This window comes from Leptosomus discolor, chromosome 4 (genome assembly GCF_034619465.1).
Source record: "Leptosomus discolor isolate bLepDis1 chromosome 4, bLepDis1.hap2, whole genome shotgun sequence".
Lineage (NCBI taxonomy): Eukaryota > Metazoa > Chordata > Aves > Leptosomiformes > Leptosomidae > Leptosomus > Leptosomus discolor.
Window position 1 is genome coordinate 23,777,884 of NC_141394.1, and position 20,778 is coordinate 23,798,661.

At 48.5% G+C, this 20,778-nt stretch overlaps 1 protein-coding gene across 1 annotated transcript in view; it reads left to right on the forward strand.

Moving 5' to 3' along the window:
• SLC20A2 (solute carrier family 20 member 2) overlaps positions 1–5,806 on the forward strand; it is a 33,502-nt gene extending 27,696 nt beyond the window's left edge. Inside the window, exon 10 of the mRNA XM_009962180.2 lies at positions 4,105–5,806. Within this exon, the coding sequence (XP_009960482.1) occupies positions 4,105–4,269 (165 nt within the window). The 3' untranslated portion in view covers positions 4,270–5,806. The remainder of the gene's footprint in view (positions 1–4,104) is intronic.
• Positions 5,807–20,778: the final 14,972 nt, after the last annotated feature.

Here is a 20,778-nt window from a genome sequence, read left to right on the forward strand (position 1 = left end):
TCCTGCAAAATGCCCCAAGTTGGTTCAATCGGCCTTTTTCTAGTGAAAACCATTTCTTCAGAAAGCCTTCCTCTATTTCAAAATCATGTCTTTCTTCTGCTGTAGAGCTCTTTGAGAAGCAGCCAAGACTGAGCTCCTCTGAAAGGCTGTTCAGATTTCCTGGCACTGGCCGAACTCTGGTTCCTCTGAATCAAGCAGGGAGGGGAAAAATAATAACAATGTGATCCACTTCTAAAAATGCTAGCCTGAAACCACCTCCCTTTAAACTGACTGGTATATCAAATGCATGATGAAGAATTTGCCAGGGAGGATAATACAGCTTTGATTATTCCAGTTGCGTGCCTGAAGCATTTCTAGCCAACTGTCATAAAAGAGAAAATACCCTTTGGTGCAGACAAATAGACCGAATTTAAAAAGAAGATGCTTTGGAAGCCATAAGCTAATGAGAGGGCAGCATTAGGAGGTATTCATTGACTCCACACAGTTAAAGGCTTGGTCTTTTCTAACTACAGAGTGAAATAACTCTTTTTAAGAAATACTTCCATAAAAGCAGTTAATGTGGTTAGTCTGTGTCTGCTCCCTGTAGTCTGCTGTATCTCATTAGATGCATCACTCTTAATGGGAAGATCCACTTTGCAATAGGATTAGACTGTTCCAGGATGTACCATTATTATAAATGACTCTGTGTTCCAGCAAAATGAGATCCTGGGTTGAAAGATCCCAAGTGATCAATACAAGACAAAACAAATGCTTGTAATGGATGTATTCCCTGTTTTCTTCAAAGGCCCACTGAAGGAATAAAAGAACTGTTAGATATCATTTACTCCATGGGAAAAAGCCTCTCTGAAAGTGCTGTCAGCCATTGAGACAGAAACGCCTTCTTAAAAATCTGCAGAAAGATTATTTCACTGTAGAAATTAAAAAGAAAATGGATTCAAGTGAGCCTAGTCCTAAGCCTCTAGCATCGGGGAGTGGGAATTATTATTTTCCCCAACATTGGCTCCACAGCTAAATAGCATTTGCTAAAGTTGGAGTCCTACCAAAAGGCGCCAACTAAGTAAACCGATGGCAAAGAAGGAGCAGCATGAAAGACCTTAGGTGAAGGAAGACCTTTTTGAGGTGAAACAATAGACTATAATGAAAAATGGAGACCAAGTATGAAGGAAAGCTCTGAGCAGCAGTTTTCAGGTTGTGGAGCAGATGTGGTGGCAAACTGGAGATTGGTAGCAGAAGAAAAGCATTAGCTTCTGAGAAAGATTCGTCAAGCCCTCTCAGATCAGGAGTTGCATTTGGCCCTAAATCAGAGGCTTTGGTCTACATGAGGTAGCCACCGCCCAATATTCCTATCCTAAATCTACAGCCCAGCAGTTTTGCCACACTTGGTGACTGCTGAGAGTCTGAACTACACCTTCGTCCTTGCCAGGAGTCAAAGGGGAGAGGGAAGTCCCTCTGAAAGCCTCCAAGTCAAGAGGGCCTGAAGGAAAGACCTAACCTTTTGAGCCTCCAAAGGAATTTGTGAGTCTGTACACGGTAGCCACATTGCTCTGCCTGCACCCGTTCAACCTCCCTTAGGGTTTAGCACTGAAAATCTGGTGTGGTGTGAATGCATACCTTGCCTTTCTGCTGCCCAGGTAGACAAATGATCGTACTGAATCTTACCCACAGTGCCTGCTATTTATTCTAAGATATGAGATGTAGAAATAGACAGGCATTTCTCAGCTGTAACAGATTGAACGTGTTCACATACGGATAAAATTAGAGTGCAGGAGTTAAATGCTTTTTCTGTGCAAAAGTGACTTTGCTGAGGTCATACCGTCAGCTCCATTTTGCTATTATGATTTTGGGGGTTGGAAAAATATTCTCTGTGTTGCTATGATGGAATTATCATGTTCTGTGTGTTATTATGGTATGCCATCGCACAGGAACAAGAGAGCCAAAAGCGTTTCTGTAATGGTTTAAGCAGAGCATACTGAAGGCAAACTGCGCTGGTTTCAAACCAATCTCAATGTAGATACCATCTGAAATTCTGCAGACGGTGTAGTGTCCCTACACCCAAGTTTTAGCTACTCTCCTAACCTCTAGTCCATCAAAATCACTATTAATAAACTAAACTTTAATAATGTTTAAAACAGATTACCAATGCCATCATTGCTGATACCTTTTAAATTTCAGGAAGGACTCAGAGATTACCGTATGTAGACTGCAGGCTCGCTCAATAAGCAATGCTTCTTGTTGCAAGCATGACAGATGGATGCTAAGGATGTGCAAAATGTAAAGCAGAGCCTAACAGCTGAGCTGCTGAAAAACCAAGTGCTGTTTCCTCGGGTTAACACTTTGATATAGGCAGAAGTGTGGAGTTCCTCTTAGCTGGGCACATCCTAAATACACTTACACCTCCTAAATACAAAATAGCATATTGTCCACTGAAAGGGTATTCAGATTAAATATTATCTAACAGATTTCCTTATTGGATCAAGCTTTAGACCGAGGCCTTTTCCGTCCTGGAATATTAAGTTTAGTTTTCCCTTGTTCTGTCACAGGCACTTTTGAGAGTCTTACTTCTCTAGAGTTACAGGATCTTCCCCAAATAACTGTTTTCTCCAAAAAGAAACGTTAAGCACTAGTTAGAAGTTAAATAGGTGTTAACAAAAGATGCGGATTTGATATCCCCGCCCTATCTGTCCCTGCTTCCCTGTCTTCCCAGCTTTTATCATTTTCCTGGCTCCGCACATGGGGAGCACCCCATCTTCTATCTATAGGCAGGGACTGATACTTCCATTAAGAAAACAAGCAGGGAAGAGGAGGTAGGGATGGCATTTCAGGGAGCACAAGCCCAGCTGTGCCTTGGAGTTTCCTTTCCTTCAAAACAGGATATTCCTTCTTGCTGCTTTACATGTGCTTTGCATAGACTTGCACTGATTTACATGTTTTTGTTAACGGCACAAGAGCCACCTCCAAGGCAGAAAGAAAATGCGGTGTTTCTGAAGTTTTTGCATCGTTTTTTTACCAGAAATGTTTTTCTCAATCCAGCTCTTTCTTAAAAAATGGTATGCTGGGTTTATACCTGAGCTTACTAACTGAAAATACGTTTGAAGGAAGAAAAGGTTGTAGCTCCGCCCACGCCACAGTGTTTTGTCTTAAAAAATACTGATGTACCCAGCTGCCTTCGTAGTCGTGCCTTTGAAGGATATTTTGGTGGTTTATCCATTCCCCACCTAAGTCAGACCTCTTGATGTCAGTGCAGTTTGCATGCCCCATAGCATCAGGCTGATGTCTTTGCCTGCAGGGAGGATTTTAGCTCTGGGTTCTTTGCTTGGCTAGCTGGTCCAGAAGGGCTGGTTTTCCTCCGTGGGCTCAGACTGATGAGTTTGATGTAGGGCAGCTGTACTGGGTCTAACCTTGTGCTGGCTGTCTGCCCCCTGCCAAGTTACCATCGCTGGTACAGGGTGAGCTCAGCTGCTTACATTGCCATTGTCCTGTTTATAGCCCACAGTACAGAAAAACATAGGTGCTGTTTGGAGTCAGCTCTGTATGCCAGGATACAAGCTGCAGAGGTTCAGCAGCTGCTGGGTGAACAGGCAGGACATCCCAAACCAGGAAGAGGACAGGCAGGTGTGACAGGAACCATGCTAGCTATCCTGACCTGCCCCAAATGCCACACTCTCCAGCAGAGCCTTAAAAACAACTTTCCCAGTGTTTTCATGATTTAGATCACAGTCTGGCCAGACTCAGTGCATGCTTGCTCTCTCCCCTACAGACTGAGTCAGGTGCTGAGTGGGTGGAGGGCTGCCTCGGTTGTTCTCGTGGCTGATCCGGGAGCTAGCAGGGCAGAGAAAAACCCACAAAAGTATTTATTCCCCTTTGGCTGACCCCAAGACCTGTGAAAAACAGGAGATCATTGAAAAATAAAGGTCAAAGGACCCTGGAATTGTCCCCCTCCTGCCATCCCACCAGAACAGAGCCACCATCATCATCATCATGGGCTTCTTTATCTCAGAGCATCGCTTGGTATCAGCTGACTGGCATTGGTGTGGCCATGGGTGTTACGGGCGCTCGGACCTGCCCCTCACATCTTGTCTCCTTCTCTCTCCTCGCGCTCCCAAGGTCGGCTCCGTGGTGGCCGTTGGCTGGATCCGCTCCAAGAAAGCCGTTGACTGGCGCCTTTTCCGCAACATCTTCCTGGCGTGGTTTGTGACTGTGCCAGTGGCTGGCTTGTTCAGCGCCGGGGTGATGGCACTGCTGATGTACGGGATCCTGCCTTATGTCTGAAGAGCCTCCTCCGCTGGGAAAAGGGGAAACGGCCAAGCTACGACCAAGGGGAGAAGCGTTCCCGTGAAAGAACCAGTCAGAGAGGATCCATGTTCCATATCTAATTTCTTATCTACTGTACATAACAATGTGTCATATTGGTGACATGGTGATGTGGTGCCATTTCTTATATATTAAAGAAATATATATATGCATATAGTAGGTAACGATACCTAAGTTATATTATCAGTGGGGTGAAAATAATTGCCTAGAATTTAATATTTAGTAAAATTTGTACATAGTGTATCATTTTGGTGGCAATTTTTTAATCTTTTGAAGAAGAGTATGGATTAGGAAATGTTTATTGTCCATTTGATATAAGAAGAAGCGAGGTACAGGACTGCATAACACAATTTTTTTTTAAAGTTATTAAGATACTGGAACAAAATAAAACGTGCAGAAGTGCTTTTCATAAAATAACTTTGTTCATATCGTATTGATCTCTGTGTATCATAGCGTGATGGTTATGGCTGTGTAAATACTTACAAACAGTAACTTTTAAAGGGTGCATTTCCCTTATATATTTTGGATAAGAAAGTTTAGGAAGTACCAAAGAAGCAGGGGAATAGCTTGCCGATATTATGTTGTTGTCTACAAATGTGGGCGTGTGTTATGTTTCCCCACCTCTAATTCAACGTTGTTTTCACCAAGCTCCCACCAGTGAGGCTTGGATAGTACTGTTCATGTCTTAATGTAACTTAAAAAAAAAAAAAGCACACAAAAAAGTTAGTTCTCATTACTTAGTAGGCAGACCACAGTTCTCCACATTAGCTGATAGTAGACTGACTTCATTTTGTGGGTTGGATTTGAAGTATCTCACTGCTCACCTTCTACATTTCCCCTTCAAGTCTCGGCTCCCGGTTGCCCTACTGTCACTTCCAGCGGGAGAACAGACTGTCAGTCTCCCCTTTTTCTGTCCATCCAGCCACAACCACACACTCTCAGGTACAGGAGCGGGACCGCGGGGTGCACAGCACCCCCACGTACAGAAGCGAAGGGCAGCAGCGGGTAGGAAAAGGGCTTAGCCCTGGTTTTGTGGTTGAAAGTATGGGCACCCAAGGGACTGCAGACCCACGCAGGGGCTGGCATAAGGAGCACGGTGAGGATGGGAGCAGGTGCTGGGTCCCCCCCTGGTGAGTCCTATCCCACGCCACAGCTCACCAGCCTCCTGCTGTGCTGCCAGCTGCAAGGAGGGGATGGGAACCTGGCCCTGCGTGGGTGGAGGTTGCGTGGTAACCAGCATTTGGGATGATTTTTTCAGGGCAGCTCAGGGGGAAATGGCTAGCTACATCCCCTGTACGCCTTTGGAAAACACATTGGGGTGAAGGTTACTGTTTGATGGGTGGTAGGCAAAGGGCAAGGGGTGCCCAGAGGAGGTTGGGAATCTATTACTGTTTAAATGCTGCTAAAATTTTGATAAAATGTTCTTGGTACTCCATTGTGACTTTTCCATTGGTCATTCATACTAAATTTATAATAAAAAGATAAACAGCCCCTATCACTGTTTGCCTCTTGTGTTTTCTGAGCGTTACTCAGCCGTGCCAGCCGTAATGGGAAGGCTGCGCGGGCAGCCAACACTTAACTCCTTGGCATCTGCCACCTTTTGTTCTTTGTCCACCGGGGTTGGGGTCAGCGGGGATGAAACCGTGCTCTGTGCGGTGCTGACAAAGCCTCCCTTTTCTTCCAGCCCTTGCTCTGCCGGGGCTTGGCTCACGTGTGTCTCCCCAGCGAGGCTTGGGAGCTCGGGGGCCGCTTTCGAATGCATTCACTGGGCACTCACTGGTTCCAGCTGCCCCGCTAACCCTCCTTTCTGGCGCTCTGTAACCATCCCTGTTGCTGCGGCACCGTGGCGCTCGGTTTCCAGCCCCTCTGCAACCCTAGAGCTGTGGTATAAATAGTGTTGGCAATCGGGTAGGACCGATGAGCAGCAGCTGAGTGAGCAGAACCGTAAACGCACAAAGACAATTTGGGACCTGTGGAAAAGGGTGGAAGGACTCACCATATCTTAGCACTTGCATAAACAAATGCCTGCCCAGTGGCCCAGCAGCTTGCCACCTTGTTTTAGCTACAGAGACAAACCAGGCTTCCCTTACTCCACCGGCAGGGACCCAGCTGCAGCCCTGCCAGACACAGGCAGCATGCGGAGGGCTTTGCTGGCTCCAGGGGTTATGTGATAATCCCCCAGCACATGCAGCTGGGCATCTGTCAACACACACATTTATTAATAAAACTGTTCCAAGGGAAATGGCCAGCAAGGAAGCATCTCCAAAATATCCCTGCCCCAAATACAATAACCTTTAACCTGGAGAGAGATGGAAAAAACCTGAAGTGACTTTCTCCATGCCACAGAGGTGTCCTTTGCCACCCCAGGGAAGCAGAACCACCACAGGGGAAGCACAGCTGGTGAAATGCCCTGCAAATATGAGCATGGTTAAAATGTCCTTCACTCAGGCAGCAATCAAAATAGGTACAAGTCTATTTTCAGAGGAAGAAATGGTGGGGGTTTTGCATTTTTGCAGCAGCGTGGAGGCTCAGTGGGGCCTGAGAGCCAAGCCTCATTTAGCCAAGACCCTTTAGCAAGCAGATGCTGATGGACCTCGACAGAGGCTTGGGAAGCTTTGCACACCACAGGGCTACTCTGCCTCCTGAACCCAGTGCTATGGCAGAGGTTATCCCACCGCGGTTCACAGCCATCAGGGCTACAGCCCTGGGCAGGGCACAGAACTTCATGGTTGCCATCAGGCAGACCTTGCTGCGTGCTGGGCAGGAGCGTGCACAGGCTGCTGGGGGCTGGATGCTCACCTCTCAGGAAAGGCGAGGGCAAGAAACAGCTCAGGAGGTCAGAGAGACAGAAGCCTCATGAAAATATTTATTACAAGTAAAAACTCTTTTAAGTGAGGAAATGCAATCCGAATTTCAGAAACCAAAGTGTCTACTGTGGCTCATGGACCAGTGGTAAAATCCTTGACTGAAACCAGCCTGAGAAGGAGAGCCAGCTGGCAGGGTGTGAAGGTGCTAATAGACTCTTTACCCTCACCAAGCTCACCTAGTGCCTCTAGCCTCCACCTCACCTGCTTGTCAGATTTCCTAGCTTGCCCTGGGACTTGCTTCATCCTCGCACGTTGTCTGGTGGTCACTTGGCTGTTGCTACCAGCTCCCGCTGCTTGGCGTGTGCCCCACACTGGTGAAGTTGCTGTGGCATGGTAACCTGGGCGTCCTGGTTTGTCCTCCTCCATGGAGCAGCCCTGCTCTTCCAGCACCCTGCTGCTGGCCTCCTACCTCCAAGGTAAGTGCCCTGGGCACTGGTTAGACTGGCTGAGCACCCCGTAGGGCAGAGGGTCTGCCCATGCCGCAGGTACTGAGACTTGTTTTAGTGTGGGTAACTTAATGCTCCTTGCAGGGCCATGTGTGGTGCGAGAGCCCAGAAAGTGCAGCTGGGGAATGTGTGGGCAGGGCAACATGAAGGCACAGGACCCTTAGTTTGTTTGCAGCAGAGAGACTTGGGTTGCTTTGTGGGAGCTCCTAGCCCAAACTGGGGGATCTGGGTGCCCCTGGACTGCAAGATGATGCTGAAAAATACTTGGGACAAATACATCTTTCTGGAGAGCAGAAGACTGAATGAGGGTCTTGTGCAGTTTATGTGCTGCTACTTCTCTAGGGAAGGCAACCGATGAGAAAAGTTTCTCTTTCTTGAAAGGTTTAAGGACCTCTGGTTTTGTGTTCTTCCCTTTGTTGAGCTTGCTTTAGTGACACTAAGGAGATGGCCTGATGGATCTGGTGGAGCATTGAGTCCATCTCCTGGTTGCCAAAAGAAAGTCTGAATTGGAGTAAGATTTTATTGCCATTGTGAAGCTTTGTAAGCCTCCTTCTTCGAAGCAGTACAGCAGAACAGGAAGGAATTACAAAGAACAAACACAGGAACTGTGCTTTTCCCAGCTGAAGTTGTACGAATAACTAAGTATCACACACTCAGCTTAATTTCTGCTGTCTTACATCCTAGGAGAAAAGCTGATTTCTGTTGCACTGAATTAAATTACATTTTCATACTGATTGACACAATCAGACTTTGCTTCTACTTGTCCTACAAAAGTAACCATTATCTGGTTTAGTTCTTGAAACTAGGCTGCTCAGCTCTTGCAGTGATGCTATTTTATCACTGTATTGATAAACAAACGCTTTGTCCAGGGGTAACATTGGTCTGAAAGGTCTTATATGCATATTGCATCACTTGCTCAACTGCAGTTTTCAAAAGGGCATTATTTTTCCTAAGTGAAACAGTATTTTTAACATGTACAAATATGCTGTGCTGTTACCAGCTGCCAGGTGCAGAAGCTTTTTGTGCAAGGGGTGAATGCAAGTAACAAAAGCTGGTTTCCTTCCTTAACTGCAGACAGCTTTTAAAACAAAGTTGGTGCCTGGAAACCAAGTACAAACACATGTTTGAGTTGTGTGGCTCCTTGCAACTCCCTCAGCTGATGCCAAACAGCCAGCTCCAGGAAGATGAACCTCAAATCATGACTTCTCATCTGATAAACTCCTATAAACATCTGATAAAGTCAAGGATGTGACATCTGCTATGGTGCCACAGTGCAAGCATTTACTGTAGATCGTTATTCATTGCTGTGCTTCAGAGGGGGGAAAAGCAATGGTAGGTGACCAGCTGATGGCCAACCCTCTTTGCCAAGTTGAAGTTGGCTCCTGGATGGGGCCTTCCTGCACAGCAGCAGTGGTGCGTGCGAATTCCTTTGCTGTGAGTGACTCACTGCAGCCACAGAATTTGAGATGCTGCTGAAGAACAGGATCTTCATTTCCGATCTCTCATGGTAAGGACAGTTGGGGTTTTCAGCCTCTGAAAGCCAGCTCCGCCAACAGTCCATATCCCTCCTCCGGCGCAAAGGGACAGGATGCTTGTACCCGTGGATGAAGTTGCCAGTGTCAGGGAAAGACAAGGAGGATGCAGGACGCTGCTTTTAAGTGAACCAGGAAGACAGTCCTAACTAGGCAGAAAGTCACAGAATGGCAGGGGTTGGAAGGGACCTCTGGAGATCAGCACTAAAACATTTTTGGATGATACCAAAACTACTTTCCTACTATGAGAGAATTTATCACCTTTTTTGCTTAAGGGGGAAAAAATACAGGAAGGTTAATCTGAAAATGTTATCTTGATCGACTTTGTAATGGATGAGCTTCTTTTGATCTTGTAAGACAATTTTGAGAATCCCCTTGATTCCTACGGAAACCAGGAACACCTGGAACTGCCCGAGGTTTCTAGTCTGAATAATTTTCTGCACGCCTGACTCCTTCCACTCATTCATGCTTCTCATGGATTCCTGGTGATCTCTGTAATGGAAATTGCATGTGGCATGTCTTTCACACTCATGGGCTTATCAAAGTAAAGCTGACAAGTTCTCTCTTCTCAGCCTCCGACTCTGCATGACAACCTGTAGTAAGACTTGGCCACATCCAGACACATGACGACTTCTGCTTCCCCCAAGACCAGAGACGCTTTGTTACACTGATAAAGTGCCTGTCACAGAGTGCGAGGGTTAAGTGCTGCTCAAAATACACCAAGAGCAATGGTGAACTGGCACAAGAAATGATGATGAAAGGGGAAAGGAAACTTCAGGCTAGACCCCAGCGCTGTGAAGAGCTTGGTCACTTTACGAGGAGAACGGCACGAATTCAATTCAGTGGACAAGATTTGGATGGTAGACAAAGGTGAACGCACCCAGTTTTCTTAGGCCACAGCCATGTGCTGTGTCTACCTGCTTTCTGAAGTTTTAGACAGTTTTTCTAAGCACTGTGAAGCATTTGAATACAGAAACCTATACAGAATCTTTGAGACAGCACTTCTTAAAGAGCTACATTATGCAAAGGTTGGCTAAAAGCCTTTCTACTTATTCGGGTTATTGTTTCTGTGCACTGCAGGAAGAGGTTAACAGGCTATAACAATTTGCAGTCTGTTCTCCTCCATAAAAACATGTCCTTCCTATCCCATCTTTATCCCAAATAATGTTCATCAAGGCAGAGTTCCCCTTCCTTTATGAAGGCTGAAGTAAATGCTCGCTTAGATACCATTTGAAGAAATTCTCCTGGATTCACTGAGTAACACGGCAAAGACTTCTGGTTTCCTTCATTCTTTCATTTTGGGTAGTTTACATCAAATCAGTGTAAAGATATTTTGTTACCAAAAAAGACTCCAGATCCACTTCGCACAGGAATGTATAGAGATAAAAAGTTCTAGTTTGTAAGACTAAGACTCGTTAACAGAAGCAAGATGTTTGCAGATGGTATTGATAAGAAAACTGCAAGTACCAGGATAAGGACAGAAATAAATGAGGTAGAAAGGACAATACCAAAATAGCCTTCAAAGATCAAGAGGTTGTGGCTGAGACAGATGAATAACAGTGGAAGCACAACCTGCTGATGCAAAACCAGAAGAGAAATGATGGCTACAGAGATGTCAGTGGCCCTCCCCTAAATTCACCAGCTTACATGGCCTCTGTAAGTAGATTCAGCTTGCAATCTGCTGCTTTAATTCTCATGCCAACATTAGATATAGGGCAGAGGTGGCCACTGATGTTTCAGATGGAGGTGTAGGGAGGGTGGTCCCAGAGCAAAGCGAGCAGTCTTTCTCCTGCCCTACACTATCCTCCAACCCCCCAGGGCACTTGCTCTTACTCTGCTCAGCTGGTTTCAGCAGCAGTACTCAAGGACTAAATTTCCACTTAATATAATTGAGAAAGGCTGCAGGGCTTTACTGCTATTGCTGTTTAGCAGTTATTTTTCCTGAAGCTGCAATTATTGTTGCCAATGCAATTCAGTGGCTAATGGAGGAAGTCAGGACAGTGTATGCTTCAAGACCTCTCAGGTGCTGCCTACCCATGACACTTATTTGTGAGGCTTCCACTCTGATCCTGGTAGCTACAGTTGCCATTAAGATTCTGCATATAAAGAGATAATAAATGTTCTAATACATTCTTCATGAAGTCATAAAATCCAACAGACCAGCACGTTGTTTCTACCTGTGGCCTGTAAGCATCTGTAGCATTTGCTGATGTATTTATAACCATCTAGAGATAAGTGGCATATGTGATAACACTTCATACTCATTTATTAACCTTGTATAGCCCACTGGAGAATGTTCCTCTGATGTGAAGTTGAATCATAGTTTTATTACTCAGAGGACATAAACTAATTTCCATTTACCATCTAGCAAACAGCAGAAGGTGTTGTTGTTTAGTTCGGGTAACAATTCATTGCGGCTTTTGAACCAAAAGGACAAAAGAAAACCCTGAACCACACATGAACACATGCAACAAACAAACCTGCTACAAACCTTCCGATAGAGAAAGAAAAAAATACCGAGCAAGGAAAATTCACCACCCTTGGAAGAAAAGGCTCGGTAAGGCAAAGGCAAATTTCTTACAAAACTTGCTTGAAAGAATGAAAAAGTAATGAAGTATCCAGACAACATCTGGGACTAAAATTTCAAAACACAGGGCTTTCTTGGTGTAATTATTCTGTATGCCCTGCTTATTCCTACTCAATACTACAGAGTTAGATTCCTTTAATCAATTAAACAGGTACATCCATGATGCAAAACAAATTAAGTGGAACAATTTTGGACAGGACTTGCTTGTTGATGTGCCCTACCTGCAGTCTGCTAATGCAAGTGTGCCATCAAGTGGTACAGCAAGAAAGAACTTGCAAAAAACTGATCCTCTAGCTTAAGCCTGTTAAATACAGGAGACCTAGTGTCTCCTGAAATGCCACCTTTTTATCCGTGAATAACAAGTGACAAATATTGATATGCCACCATAACAACTAACTACAAACTCCAACTTTTCATCTCAAGAAACATCCCTCCAGCTCCGCCAAGCCCTGGAAGAACAAGCAAGTGGCACGGTCGTTTCAGTTTGGCTACTGATGGTTGTTAGACTTGCCACAGCCATAGGACGTGCTGGGGACAGCGGGATTCTGCCACCAGTGCTGAGCCCTGGCTGGGCTTAGGGTTAGACTTTGGTTGCCTGGCCCGAAGAAATCACTCCCTTCCCCAAGCAGAAGGGTGCTCAGGGCAGCACAGTGGTGGTGGCGGTTGTGCCACTAGGACCAGGGGACCAGGTGCCATGTCCCTGCAGCAGAGACCACCCACCCCAGCCCAGTGGCAGGCGACCCACCCTAACTGCGAGCAGTGGATGGGGAGCATGTGCCTGTCCTGCTGCTCATGGGTCCACCTCCATCTCCTCCAGTGGATCCACCAGCTTTGCTGCTTTCTGCACAAGGTAGCACCTCCTAAGCCAAGAGCCAAGCAGAAAAGTCCACTGGTCCTGCCCTGGCCAGCTGGACGGACCTGTGGGATGGGGGTCTCGGCATCCCTGCCCCCTCTGGCCGCCCAGGGAGAGCTGTGGGGCCCTGGGCACATCCCCAGCAGGAGCTGGCTGGAGACTGGGTGCCTCACAATTTATGGACATCACTTTCTGGTCCCTTCTTGTCTTGCTCTGCATCTGGAGAGTCCATGGTGCTAACCAGTGCCTGTGTTCCTTTCTCCAGTGGCCAGCACGTCATTTAAGGCCATTCTGTTCTGCAGGGCTCCTCGGGATGCTTCTTTCCCTCCAGCTGGAAAGCTGGAAGAGCATTGCCCAGTTCTGCTATGGCAGCATCTCCACTTACGACAGCCCTTGCTACTCCCGATGCCCCAGCCAGGGGAGGAACACTCCTGGAAATGGCTGGAAGCCAGCTGGTCAGCTCTTACAAGTGCACTTTGCCCAGAGCATTGCAGACTTTCTTTGGGACGCTGGAGCAAGTTGTGCCTCGCCTTCCAGAAGAGCTCTGCATGTCTTCAAATGCCAAGGAAAAACCCAACCCATCCTCCTGTACAAATGCCAGCCCCATCACCAGGCAGAACCTTCTGGGCCTTCGAGCCATGCACCCCTCCTCAGCCTCCATTCCTGACCCTCTCAGCATACAACAGTTCTTACGGCTTCCTAGAGGACCACGCATCTGCAGCAGCTGCAATTCCGAAAACCACTCCACTTCAGGTGATCCCGGCACACTCATCCCAGGCTAGCTGCAGGGCTCCAGCTGGTCATTCTGGTGACATTTGATCCCAGGCAGCTCCTCCAGAGCATCCAGCTCTGCTGGGACAGGCGATGCCCTCTGCGTTGGCTCTCAAGATGGTGGCACCCTTTGATTCTGGGCAGCATGGTCCAGGGGAGCAGCCCCTGCCCATAGCTGCAGCATCAGGAATTCCCAGGGCCTGCTCAGGTCTCTTCCCGCGCAGCCCCAGGGCATTGGCACTAGCACACCCTGATGGAGACCCAGGCTCCTGCTTGCAAGGAGGGACAGACTTCAGTGGGGCGCTCTGCTAAAGCTTCTTCCAGTGCTGTGTGGAAAGTCTTCCAACATTGAAAAAAAACAACTTAAAAAAAAGAAAAGAAAATGTATTTACACTTCTTCAACTTGGAAGATTTAAGCATTTGAACAGGACTTTGTTAGCAAGCATCAGTCACTTCCACCTTAATTCTGGAGAAAATTAAAGCCCCTGCTGGATCATTCAAGCTAGACAACTACCGGATTAAGTCACAACGTGTGTGAGTTTTATAAACCACAATTTAGGTGCACTAGTTAAGCAAAAAAGGAATCCTCTTGAAAATACTTTCACATTCCTTTTGCTGTCTTGGCTGTATCTTCAGGTATACCACTACTGTCAGGACGGAGCTGTTGGCTCAGTGACTGCATTAAAGCATTCTATCACTCTCAGCCCCTTCCAAAAGCATGTTGAGAAGAGACAAAGCACCGAAAAATACATGCACAGGAAAAACTGAGAGCAAACCATCCCTGCCCTAGAGCTGCAATCCTCCCCCTTTGCTGGTGTGGGCCACTGAAGGGGTCACCTGTGCAAGGGCAAGGAGGATCTGCTGTGCTTCTCGCTCCACCCCACAGCCTGTTTGCCTGCAGGGAGCTGGAAATCCCTGCAGCCAGGCTCATGGCAGGGCATCTCCCGCCTCCTTGGGCTGTGGAGTACAGCAAGCGTGGAGTGATCAAGTGAATGACAGCTTGAGCCTGAGGTGGGAGGGAAGGGGATTTGGAAGCAGGAGGAGAGTTTCCCTACCTCCCCTTTACAGTCTCCTCAGGCAAATGTCCTTGGGAGAAAGACCTGGGCAATGCATGGGAGCCTGAGCAACCCCTGTTTGTAGGGCTGTGGAAATTTGCTGCAGGCCTCAACTTCTGTGCACTGTTTAAAAAAAAACCCAAAAAACAAAACCAAAAAAAACCCCAAACCAAACCAAACAAAAACCAAAAGAAAGCCCCTGAAAAGTTCTTTAGCTTCCCCTTTTCCTTTTGGGGGCCGCCTTTAGCACTGACATTCAAGGGGGGTGTGTTGCAGGGGTCTTGCAGGACAGCACCAAAACTGTCACCTGCCCTATCCCTGTGCCCAGGTCCTTGTCGTTCTTAAGGGCAGGACCTCTTCAGGACCCCACAAGGGTCCCAGCTCCTTAGGGGAGGAAAACCCCAATGCAGTCTCAGATCTCCTCACATCCAGGACTTACCTGAGCATCCTTGGAGACAAGGATCTCTTGTGGCACCGGCAATCGCACTGCCAGACCCCAGGCTGTCCTGTCCAGCCACCCCTCATTGACAAGCAGGATGGCGTGTGTTTGTTCAGGGAGAAGGACATTTCCACCAGGTCAAATACTTGCAGAGTGCAGTGGTGTTGGTTCCCCGATAACTCACCCATTGCCCCTCTAACACTCACTTCCACTCCCGGCCTCCATCAGGGTTCAATCTCTGTTAGATAAGGCTCTTCCTTTGCAACTGTGCATTTCCCTTTTCTACTCAATTCTGCCCCAATTTGGAAATTCCATTTGCAGAGAGTGCAGCTGTCACTTGATCCTCTCTGGTCCCCTCCCACTTTACAGCCAATCCCATGATCAGTTTGGGAGCTGGAAGCTATTTGTTACTTACAGCAGCTCTTGTCCGTCCTTTGGTGAACCTCTCTTCTCATCTCCCAAACTACAGACCCCACTCCCCAGCCCTGGACTCATCATCATCCTGAGCTGAAATCATCGTTGCTGAAGGAGCTGGCGGATGTTAGGGCAGGACCCCTCTCATCTGTCACCAAAGGTCTGGGCTCTCTGGGGAGCTCCTGCCGACTGGAAGCATGATCCCAGTCTACAGGAAGAGCCTGAGGGAAGACCCAAGAAACTACAGACCTCTTCTTCTGATCTCAGCACCTGCAGAAAGGATGGAGAACAGCAAACTGGGTCCTGTTGAAAGACATTGAATGAGTAATACAACCCTCAGGAACAGTCAACACAGCTTCCCAAAGGGGAAGTTGTGTTTCATTAAGCTGACAGAGAATCATCGGATGGTTTGGTTTGGAAGGGACCTTAAAAATCACCTCGTTCCAACCCCCTGCCATGGGCAGGGACACCTTCCACTCAGGTTGTTTGAAGAACTATCCAACCTGGCCTTGAACACTCCCAGGGAGGGGACATCCATTCAACCTCTTCCAGCATCTCACCACCCTCACAGGAAAGTTTCTTCCTTAGATCTAATCCAAATCTACCCTCTTGCAGTTTGAAACTGTTACCCCTCATCCTATTGCTACAATCCCTGACAAAGAGTCCCTCCCCATCTTTCCTAGGGGCTCTCTCTGGCCACGCTCCCAACTTTCAGCTCTCTGGCTGCTCCACAATCCCTTCCAGGATTCACGGGTGATTGGCCTTTCCCATTCCAGCCTCCTGCCTGATCCCTGCCACCCACTTACTCCATGCAGCATCAGTCGTGTGATGTGGAGAGGGGACTCTCCCTTTCAACAGCCAGCCCAGCACAGGCAACCGTGGTGCCAAGAGGAGCTGTGCTTCAGGACCAACTGCTGCTGAAGCGGCTCCAACTCCTTCCTCTGCTAAGATTGCTTTTTCAGTTGGAGTGTAATGGGCTTCACGTCCTCTACATCCCCGGCTCCAAAACCCTGGAGATCAATCTTGAGTCTCTCCAGGAGCTTTGTGCCAGAGGCTCCAGGTGGGGCCATGGTCCCTGCTACCATGTCAAGCACCTTTTTCAGACCTTGCCCTGGCTGGACTGGCCCAAATGCTACTGCAGCTCCCATTTAATTGCTTCCTTTGAAGGTGTGAATGCCTTTTAAGTGTGTTGCCCCTCTGTTCCTCCCCCCCACCTCTCTCTCATAAGCACAAAACACATCTCTGCCAGACTTTTTCCCTGGATATTGCCTGATGCCAAACACATTTCAGCACTGCCTGCTCCTTTAACGAAAAAAGGTAATGCAGTTGTGTTAGGGTGCCACTCTGTAAGACACCGTGTGGTTAGTGGGTAGTGACAGCCGTGTTGAAGCAGACATTTGAAAAAACAGAATAGGAAAATGTCAAGGCAAAAGAACAATATGAGCAATAACTGAAAGATCGTTTGGAGAGCATCAGTAATTTGTGGTTAGCAACACAGATATGTTTGAATCAGGAGCACAATTGTTTGTTTCCTAAAAGCTAACAAAACAAACCTCCTTTCCAAAGCAGCTTGCTCTCACTGGCAAAAGCACTAGGAAACATCCAGCTTTTCTCTTTTTCGCTAATTGTTAAGACTTTCACTCAGTACAGTTATCCATGGTCGGTGGAGCTGGGATCTCTGTCTGTATTTGTGTTCACACCCACGGCCAGCTTTCACTCACATAAAAAGTCACAGGAGCATAAAGGGGGCCCTCATTTACTCCTTGGGGAGTATCTGTCATACTGGCATGCTGAAATATCCAGGTGCTGCATTCCCTCCGTTATCAGTATTTACAGGGAGCTGGAGATGGAGGAGGTGATAGGAAGGCAGAGGAAGAGAAGAAATGGCAGTATGCTGTATGTTCCAATAGAGGAACACTGCTTCCAGTAGTTAAATGGCTGGAGGAAAAATGAGCCTTTGCAAAGATTCTAAGTGATCAGATTTGCATGCTGTACAACTTGTAGTCCGGGAAAATTGGGAAAAAAACCCAAGTGAGTTTCAGTATTTGTATCATAAAGCAAACAGTAAAACATACTGTGCACTGGGAGACTTTCTAAACTACCAGGGAAGTGTGAGTGCCAGGGGAAAGTTCATCAGAAGACAATGGCAGAGAATGAAAGGTAATTTAGCAGATGTGTCCCCAATTACCCGGGAAAGCAAGGAAAGGAGGGAGGAACAGAGTGTTCACTAAAAATAAAGACACATCTGAAAGCATTCATTATTAAAATTGCCGTTATTCTCTCCTCACTTCAAATGCTGTTGGGAAAGGAAACCTGCTGGTGGGTGAAGGCATGGCAAAGACACGGGAAGCTTGGAAAGTAACATGTGAAAAGCAGAGCCTGTGTGTTGAAGTGGCCAAAGAAAGGGAGCGTCAGAGCTTCCCAGACTCTTCCAAGACGCTTCCTCCCCCTGCCGCGGTGAGCAGTCCTTCTGTCTTGGCACGCTTGAGCGAGTGTAACGCTGGTTCATGGAAAGGGCAGTTCACCCTCTGCTCTCCAGCTCTTCTGCTGTAACACCCTGACTTTTTTTCTTTCCTTGTTAAAAAGTAAACCTTAAATGAGGTTTTTCTGTTCCCCCCAGTGTGGATAATGTGACGCACACTCCTCTGCACCCAGACCGGCCCAGGCTCTCCCTTTCTGCACAAGCTGGTCTGAAGTTTGCTGCTAACAGCTCTGTACAAAGGAGGGTCAGCAAAGCTGAACACGGGGTTACAGGCAGCGTGGCAGATGTCCTGATGGTCTGGCTATACTTGCTATAAGCCCTGTGCTGAGCCCGCAACAATGAACGAAAAGACTCCACTTCATAGAAAGCTGCTTCCCAATAACGTATTATTGAACCGAGCAGCTTTCAGGCATCTCTGTGTGTGTGTGTAAACCTTCCTCAGGAAAAGTGGGCCCAGAGTCCAGTGAGACTAATCAGCTGAGCTCCTGTGCAAAGGTTCAGAGGATCAGCGCTGATGGTGTTGGAAATCCCCATGGCAGAGAAGTCGTATCTCACAGCAGCAGGATGGAAATTGCCCACCTCTCTTCCCTGTCTTAAAAATGATGAAGTTGACTTAGATGAGGTTTTAACTGAATTTACCTTTTCCTTTCATCTGCTCTTCGGTCTTCTTCTGGCAACTTGTAAGGCTTCTCCAATTTCCAAATTGCCCAGGTTTAGGGCTCAAAACCAGAGAGTAAGTCTGGCATTTGGGGGGGGGGGGGGGGGGGGGGGGGGGCAGGGGGGGCTTGAAAAACAGAGACTCAGTCCCGTGTGTCACGAATTTGAAACTGGGCTCATTTGGGCAGTTTAAGTTGCTGAAAATAGAGACTAAAAGTCCTATGTTTTACTGCTTGAAAAAACAGAGCCAAAGTCCTGAATCGTTGGGCTCAGAGACAGACACTAAGTAATGTGTTTTGGGGGGGCTTGGAACTAGGCTCACTTGGCCAAGTTTAGAGCCCAGAAATTGAGACTAAATCCTGCATTTTGGGGACGCAGAAATAAAAACTAAATATTGCATTCTCAGGGCTTGAAACCACGCTCATTTGGCCAATTTTGGGGGCCTGGAAAACAGAGACCAAGTCCTATGTTGCTTGGGCTTGGAAGTGGGCCCACATTGCTGTTCTAGGGCTTGGCCGCAGAGCCCGGCCCCACCCGTTTGGGCTCAGCCCTGGAGCCCTGCCGGCTGTTCCCGGGGAGGGCCCAGGGGCAAAATGCGCTCAGAGAGCCGAGACACGCCCTCCCCTCGTCGGCCGGTGCTCACGGGCTCGGTAACCCGGTTCGGGCCCAGCAGCGCTGCAGCACCGCCGCAGGCCTTCGGCCGGAGCACGAAGCGCATGCGCAGGGCGGAAAGCCGGACGCGGCGGTAGGAGGGGCGTGGCCTCAGGGCGCCTGCGCGGGGCGGGGCCGCGCAGGTCTGAGCTCCGGCGGCCGCCGCGTCTTCTCCTACCGCTGGGGCCGGCCGCGCCGCGGGGCCGGGGTCTTGTGGGGCTGCGGCCCCGGGGGGGCCTCGGGCCGGGGCGGGTGGGTACGTGCCGGTGCCCGGACGGCCGCGCTGCCGGTGGCTCCGCGGAGGAGGCAGAGGGGCTGGGGGTACCGGGGGATAAAGTGCGAGGGGCCGGAGCTCGGCGCCCCCCGTCCTCGACCGAGCCGACCGCGGCCTCACGGTTCTCAAGCACCTCCCGGGGCCGCCCCCGACCACAGGCGGCGCTTGCGGGGGCATTGTGGCTCAGCCCCGGGGGCTCAGTTGGGTGTTTGTGGGGCTGGAGACCGGGCTCCTGGGGCCGGTTTTGGGGCTCAGCAGCACGGACCGAGCCGGGCGTTCCCCAGGCTTGAAAACGGAGCCCAAGTCCTGCGTGTTTTGGGGCTGGGAAAGGGGCTCCTGGGGCTGGGCTGGGGGGGTGGGAGCAGAGCCCGAGCCCTGCGTGTTTGGGCTCAGAAGCAGAGACCGAGTCGGTGTTGGTGGGGTCAGGCCCAGGGGCCGGGTTGGCCACTGGTGCAGGGGGTGGGAGGGCGTTGGGGACTGGGCGGTGGCGAGCAGGGTGCGTGGAGCCCCGCTGGAGGTGGCGGTCTGGTCGTGTTGGTCCCTGAAGTTTGGGAGGCCGATGTGTACCAGGCCAAATCAAACCTCTGAGACAGATAGCCTCTGGGGCAAAAGACACTTTTCACACTCTCTTCACATCCAACACTTTATTCAAGGCGTGTACCAGCCAGAATCGTCATTATCTCATCCATGTTTAAACAACATAGAATTATGAGAGTTCATATTCAAGTTATGACTGATTGATCTACGACCTTGTCAAAAGCCACTATCTTTTGAACAAGCACAAGCTGTAACGAGCTGCAGCAGAAGTGAACTGGAGCTGGAGCCACAGACAAACTGGAGCTGCAAACAAGCTGGAACCAAAATGAAGCCAGAGGAGGTGAACCCCAATTAGAGCCTAAAATGTGCTGGAAGCAAGAACAAGCTGGAGCTGGACCTGAAACAAACTGGAGGCAGAAACAAATGAGCTGGAGCCACAGATGGAACTGGAGCTGAAACTAGCTAGAGCCACAAACTAACTGGAGCCATTCATGAGCTGGACCTGAAATGAACAGGGCCAGAAACAAACAACCCAAAGCTGCAAATGAGTTGGAGGCTGAAAGCTGGCCCTGAAACGAATTGGAGCTTAGACTAGCCAGAGCCATCCATGAGCTGGAGCCACAAATGAACTGCAACTGTTCATGAGCTGGGGCAGAAACAAAACGAAACAGGGGCAGGAGCAATGGACCTGAAGCTGCACTGAGCCTTCCCAGGTCCCCTTCTCCCCCAGGGGACACGTCCCCCTGGCACAAGTATTTGTTTTCTGTGCCTCTGATAATGTTTCACATATATCTTACATAGACATAGACAGGAGGCAATGTTTTACTGACTGCCCAAAAATATCCAAGAGGGTTGTTAAACTGTTAACAAGGGCTGCTGTTAGGTGAGGAGATTAGCTGGAT